The 6764-nt window shown below is 55.9% G+C and overlaps 1 protein-coding gene across 1 annotated transcript; it reads left to right on the forward strand.

Annotated features, from left to right (window-relative positions):
- The first annotated feature begins 5434 nt into the window (after nt 1-5434).
- On the forward strand, nt 5435-6496 carry LOC129715249 (dual specificity protein phosphatase 14-like). The gene has a single exon (XM_055665106.1). The coding sequence runs from the start codon at nt 5505-5507 to the stop codon at nt 6192-6194; it is 690 nt and encodes a 229-aa protein (XP_055521081.1). The 5' UTR covers nt 5435-5504; the 3' UTR covers nt 6195-6496.
- Nucleotides 6497-6764: the final 268 nt, after the last annotated feature.

Raw genomic sequence — 6764 nt, forward strand, 5'->3', positions numbered from 1 at the left:
CACCACCTCAAGCTCCTCCAGCTGGGACCATGCCCCTCAAGTCCTCCATGCTGTGCCCCACCCACTCTCTCCTCCCGCTGGGACCACTCCGCTCCAACATCCACTCTGGGACCACCCGACCTCTGCTCCACTATTCACTTCTCCCACCAGCTCAAGCTCCACGCTGGCCCCACCGGCTCAGCTCCGAGTTGGGACCCCCCCTTCAGCTCCGAGCTGGGGCCGCTTGCTACTGCCTGTTGTACGAATTGTGAACCTTTCATCCACATCGAAACGCAAACTGTGAATTATTTAATGTTGAAAATATTAAAAACCCGTGATTTGTACAAATTCACCGATTCCGTCTCTAGTCCCCCCCCCGACCAACATGCCCCGTCTACACTAGTCCCACCCCGACCATCATGCCCCATCTATACTAGTTCCACCCCGACCAACATGCCCCATCTACACTAGTCCCACCCCGTACAACATGCCCCGTCTACACTAGTCCCACCCCGACCAACATGCCCCGTCTACACTAATCCCACCCCGACAAACATGCCCCATCTACACTAGTCCCACCCCGACCAACATGCCCCATCTACACTAGTCCCACCCCCGACCAACATGCCCCGTGTTTACACTAGTCCCACCCCGACCAACATGCCCCGTCTACACTAGTCCCACCCCGACCAACATGCCCCATCTACACTAGTCCTAGTCCCACCCCGACCAACATGCCCCGTCTACACTAGTCCCACCCCGACCAACATGCCCCGTCTACACTAGTCCCACCCCGACCAACATGCCCCGTCTACACTAGTCCCACCCCGACCAACATGCCCCATCTACACTAGTCCCACCCCGACCAACATGCCCCGTCTACACTAGTCCCACCCCGACCAACATGCCCCTTCTACACTAGTCCCCCCCCGCCAACCTGCCCCTTCTACACTAGTCCCACCCCGACCAACATGCCCCGTCTACACTAGTCCCACTCCGACCAACATGCCCCGTCTACACTAGTCCCACCCCGACCAACATGCCCCCGTCTACACTAGTCCCACCCCGACCAACATGCCCCGTCTACACTAGTCCCACCCCGACCAACCTGCCCCGTCTACACTAGTCCCACCCCGACCAACATGCCCCATCTACACTAGTCCCACCCCGACCAACATGCCCCATCTACACCAGTCCCACCTGCCCGCGTTTGGTCCATATCCCTCCATACCCGTCCTATTCATGTACCTGTCCAAGTGTCTCTTAAAAGAGATAGAGAGAGAGACAGAGAGAGGGACAGAGAGAGAGAGAGGGAGAGAGAGAGAGAGAGAGAGAGACACAGAGAGAGAGAGAGAGAGAGAGAGAGAGAGAGAGAGAGGGAGAGAGAGAGAGAGAGAGAGAGAGAGAGAGAGAGAGAGAGAGAGAGAGACACAGAGAGAGACAGAGAGAGAGACAGAGAGCAGAGAGAGACAGAGAGAGAGGGACACAGAGAGAGACAGAGAGAGAGAAGAGAGAGAGAGAAAGAGAGAGAGAGAGAAAGGGAAAGAGAGACAGACAGAGGGAAGAGAGAGTCAGACGGTGGGAGAGAGAGAGAGAGAGACAGAGAGAGAGAGAGAGAGAGAGAGAGGGAATGAGAGACAGAGATAGAGAGAGACAGAGAGAGAGACAGACAAAGAGACAGACAGAGAGACAGAGACAAACTTTTCCCCAAGTTAGTGAAAAGTTTCACACACACAAAAACTTTTTTAAGGGCTGGGGATTTTTTTCAGGGGGGGTGAGTGGGGATTGTCCCCTCCCCGGTTGCCAAGGTGATGTTTTGTTTGTTTCAATGCCCCCCCCCCCCCCCCCCCCCTCCCTCCCTCCCCCCCCTCCCCCCCCTCATCCTCCCCTCCTCCCCTCACGACCTTTTAGGTTCGAGAGACAGAGAGAGAGTCGCGGAGAAGGAACGCAAGACGACTTCAGCTGATAGGGGACGGCTCTGGTAGGAGGGGGAGAGAGGGAGGGGGAGAGGGAGAGAGGGAGAGAGGGAGGGAGAGGGAAGGAGAGACAGAGAGAGACACAGAGAGAGACAGAGATAGAGACACACATAGACAACAGGTGCAGAAAAAGAGTAGAGGCCATGTCCTAGTCCACTAGACACATGTCTGTGAATAACACTAGACACATGTCTACTAAACTGTGAGTGGTTTTACTGGCCTGTCAGTGCCTTAGAAACATAGAAACATCAGACAACAGGTGCAGGAGTAGAGGCCATTCGGCCCTTCGAGCCTGCACCATTCGCCATTCAATATGATCATGGCTGATCATCCAACTCAGTATCCTGTACCTGCCTCCTCTCCATCCCCCCTGATCCCTTTAGCCACAAGGGCCACATCTAACTCCCTCTTAAATATAGCCAATGAACTGTGCGGCCTCGACTACCTTCTGTGGCAGAGAGTTCATAGCAAAAGGATTTGAGTCTAGGAGCAGGGAGGGTTCTACTGCAGTTGTACAGGTCTTGGTGAGACCACACCTGGAGTATTGCGTACAGTTTTGGTCTCCTAATCTGAGGAAAGACATTCTTGCCATAGAGGGAGTACGGAGAAGGTTCACCAGACTGATTCCTGGGATGTCAGGACTTTCATATGAAGAAAGACTGGATAGACTTGGCTTGTACTCGCTGGAATTTAGAAGATTGAGGGGGGATCTTATAGAAACTTACAAAATCCCTTATAAAGGCCAACAGGCCAAAACTGCACACAATACTCCAGGTGTGGTCTCACCAAGACCCTGTACAACTGCAGAAGGACCTCTTTGCTCCTAGACTCAACTCCTCTTGTTATGAAGGCCAACAGGCCAAAACTGCACACAATACTCCAGGTGTGGTCTCACCAAGACCCTGTCCAACTGCAGTAGGACCTCTTTGCTCCTAGACTCAACTCCTCTTGTTATAATGTCTTTCCTCAGATTAGGAGACCAAAACTGTACACAATACTCCAGGTGTGGTCTCACCAGGGCCCTGTACAACTGCAGTAGAACCTCCCTGCTCCTAGACTCAACTCCTCTATGGCAAGAATGTCTTTCCTCAGATTTGGAGACCAAAACTGTACGCAATACTCCAGGTGTGGTCTCACCAAGGCCCTGTACAACTGCAGAAGGACCTCTTTGCTCCTAGACTCAACTCCTCTTGTTATGAAGGCCAACAGGCCAAAACTGTACACAATACTCCAGGTGTGGTCTCACCAAGACCCTGTACAACTGCAGAAGGACCTCTTTGCTCCTAGACTCAACTCCTCTTGTTATGAAGGCCAACAGGGCCAAAACTGTACACAATACTCCAGGTGTGGTCTCACCAGGGCCCTGTACAACTGCAGAAGGACCTCTTTGCTCCTCTTGTTATGAAGAGAGACACAGAGATAAATAAATTCCTCCTCATCTCCTTCATAAAGGAACATCCCTTAATTCTAACTTCTCACAGGGTTTAGAGTCGGGAAGAAAGGGGGGGAGAGGGAGAGAGGGAGAGAGAGGAGGGGGAGAGAAGAGGGACTTAGAGAGAGGAGTGAGATAGAGAGGGTGAGATAAGGGAGGGGGGAACTTCTCTAATGGTGGTGGTGGGAGTCAGTTCTCTATCCTTTCGATTCCTCTCCCTCTCTCCTCCCCCTTTCCCCCCCACCCTCCCCCTCTCCCTCTATCTCTCCCCTCTCCTCCCCCTCTCCCTCTCCTCTCCCTCCCTCTCCCCCTGTCTCTCTCCCCTCCCTCTCTCCCTCCTCTCTCCTTCTCTCCCTCTCTTCCCCTCCTCCCTCTCCTCTTTGTTTCTCTCCCTGGTCTATCCCCTTCTCTCCTCTCTCCCTCTCTCATCCCTTCCCTCCCTCTCTCCTTCCTCCTCTCCCCCTCTCTCCCCCTCCTCTTCCTTCCCTCTTTCCCCTCCCTCTCCCCCCATATCTCCTCCTCTCCATTCCCCCTCCTCTCTCCTCTCCTCCTCCCCTCCTTTTTTCCTCCCCCTCCTCTCCCTTCTATTCTCCCCTCTCCATCTCCTCTCCCTCTTCTTCTCTCTCCTCTCCTCCTCCTCGTCTCTCTCTCCTCTCCTCTCCCCTTTCTCCCCCTCTCTCTCTCTCTCTCTCTCTCTCCGTTACTGTCTCTCTCTGTCTCTCTCTCCGTTTCTGTCTCTCTCTCTTTCTTTCTTTCTTTCTCTCTGCCTCTCCTATCTCTCTCTCTCTCTCTCCCTCACTCTTTCTCCCCTCTTTCTCTCCCCTCTCTCTCCCCCTCTCTCCCCCTCTATCTCTCTTCTCAATATCCCTCTTTCTCTCTATCTCCCTCTCTCTCTCTCAATATATATATACACACACATATACATGTCTCTCTCTCTCTCCCCCTCTCTCCCTCCCCTCTCTCCCCTTCTCTCATTTCTCTCCTCCTCCTTCTCCCCTCCTCTTCCCTCCTATCTCTCCCTCTCTCTCTTCCCCTCCCCCCCTCCTCTCTCTCTATCCCCTTCTCTCACTGGCACCCCTCTCCCCCCCCTCTCTCTCCCTTCTCTCTCCCCCTTCCCTCTCTCCCTTATCTCCCCCTCCCCCTCTCCCTGTCTCTCTCTCTCTCTCTCTCTCTCCCTCTCTCTTTCTCCCTCTCCCTCTCTCTCTCTCCCTCTCTCTCCCTCTCTCTCCCCTCTGCCCTCCCTCTCATCTCGCTCTCTCTCCCCCTCTCTCCCTCTCCCTCTCTCCTTCCCCCTCCTCCTCCCTCCCCTGCCGTCCACCATAATCGCTCTGCCTCCCGCTCCATACCCCACCTCAACCGTCTACCTATTTCACTCATATATCCTCTCTCTCTCCCCTCCTCTCTCTCTCTCTCTCCCTCTCTCTATCTCCCCCCTCTCTCTCTCTCCCATCTCTTTCTCTCTCTCTCTCTCTCTCTCTCTCCTCTCTCTCTCTCTCTCTCTCTCTCTCTCTCTCCCTCTCTCCTCTCTCTCTCTCTTTCTCTCTCTCCCTCCCTCTCTCTCTCTCCTCTCCCTCCCCCCCTCTCTCTCTCTCCTTTCCTTCCTTCTCTCTCTCCTCTCCTCTCCCCTCTATCTAATTTCTTCTCCCTTCTCTCTCTCCTCTCCCCCCCTCCATCTCTCCTCTCCCTCACCTCTCTCCTCTCCTCTCTCTCTCTTCTTCTTCTCTCTCTCTCTCTTCCTCTCTCTATCTTCTTCTCTTCCCTCTCTCTCTCCTCTCCTCCACCTTCTCTCCCCTCTCTCCCTCCGTCCCTCTCTCCCCCTCCTTCCCTCTCTCATTATATTATTTTCTCTACGATTCTTCATAGAAGTAGCTGTACAAACAAAATCTAGTGTGGGCTTGCAGAGTGTGCTCCCTCTCCCAATCTCCCCCCTCTACTCTCCCTCTCCCCCCTCTCTCTCTCCCCTCTCTCTCCTCCTTCCCTCTCTCCCCCTCTCTCCCCCCCCCCCCCCCCCCCCCCTTCCCCGGATGACCCCTAGCCCCCACCCTCCCCCCTCTCCGAGCCACCACCCCGCCCCCTCTCCTCCTCCACCACCTCCTCCACTCCCCCCCCCACTCTCCATGGACTTCCGCTTCTTCCGTCGAGGCCCGCCTAGCCCCGAACCCAAGTCCCCGGCCAGCGGGGGTGGAGGAGGGGGAGTGGCCGGAACCGGGGGCGGAGGCGGAGGCGGAGGGGGCCTGGGCTTGACCCTCGGGCCCCTGGCCCTGACCGGCCCGATCTCCGGCATCGCCCAGATCACCCCCTCGCTTTTCCTGAGCAGCGGCAACATCGCCAGCGACCGGCAGGCCGTCTACTCCCGCGGGATAACCTGCGTAGTGAACGCCACGGTGGAGATGAGCAGCCCTCGCTGGCCGGACGTGGAGGTGGTGCGCGTCCCGCTCCCCGATGTCCCCCACGCCCCCCTCTCCCTCTACTTCGACACGGTCGGCGACAAGATCCGCCAGGTCTCCCGACGCAACGGCCGGACGCTAGTCCACTGCGTAGCGGGCGTCAGCCGCTCGCCAACGCTCTGTATCGCCTATTTGATGAAGCACCAGCGGAGGTCGTTGCTGCAAGCCCACGACTGGGTTCGATCCAGGCGCCCGGTGATACGTCCGAACCTCGGCTTCTGGCGGCAACTTGTCGACTACGAACGGAGGCTCTTTGGCAAAAATACGGTCAGCATGGTCCCTACCGCTATGGGCATGGCTCCCGATGTTTACCAAGGCCAGGTGCCCCAGACACTGGCCTCGTACTGGGCATTCAGATAAACACAGACACTGACAGAGCAACAGTAGTGGTTGTTACAGCTAACGCACGAACACGCCCGCACGCACTAGCAGTGATTACAGTCCTCACACTAACACGCCCGCACGCACACACATGCTCCACAAACCCTGGCCTCGTACTGGGCATTCAGATAAACACAGACACTGACAGAGCAACAGTAGTGGTTGTTACAGCTAACGCACGAACACGCCCGCACGCACAAGCAGTGATTACAGTCCTCACACTAACACACCCGCACGCACACACATGCTCCACAAACCCTGGCCTCGTACTGTAGTGGTGGTAGCTAATGCACGATGTTGGTCGGGGTGGGACTAGGGCTAGTGTAGACGGGGCATGTTGGTCGGGGTGGGACTAGTGTAGACGGGGCATGTTGGGCGGGGTGGGACTAGTGTAGATGGGGCATGTTGGTCGGGGTGGGACTAGTGTAGATGGGGCATGTTGGTCGGGGTGGGACTAGGACTAGTGTAGATGGGGCATGTTGGTCGGGGTGGGACTAGTGTAGACGGGGCATGTTGGTCGGGGTGGGACTAGTGTAGACGGGGCATGTT

The sequence above is a fragment of the Leucoraja erinacea genome, unplaced genomic scaffold (assembly GCF_028641065.1).
Source record: "Leucoraja erinacea ecotype New England unplaced genomic scaffold, Leri_hhj_1 Leri_1075S, whole genome shotgun sequence".
NCBI lineage: Eukaryota > Metazoa > Chordata > Chondrichthyes > Rajiformes > Rajidae > Leucoraja > Leucoraja erinaceus.

Coding starts and splice junctions, on each gene's coding strand:
- LOC129715249 (XM_055665106.1), top strand. CDS start 5,505: ATGGACTTCCGCTTCTTCCGTCGAGGCCCGCCTAGCCCCGAACCCAAG.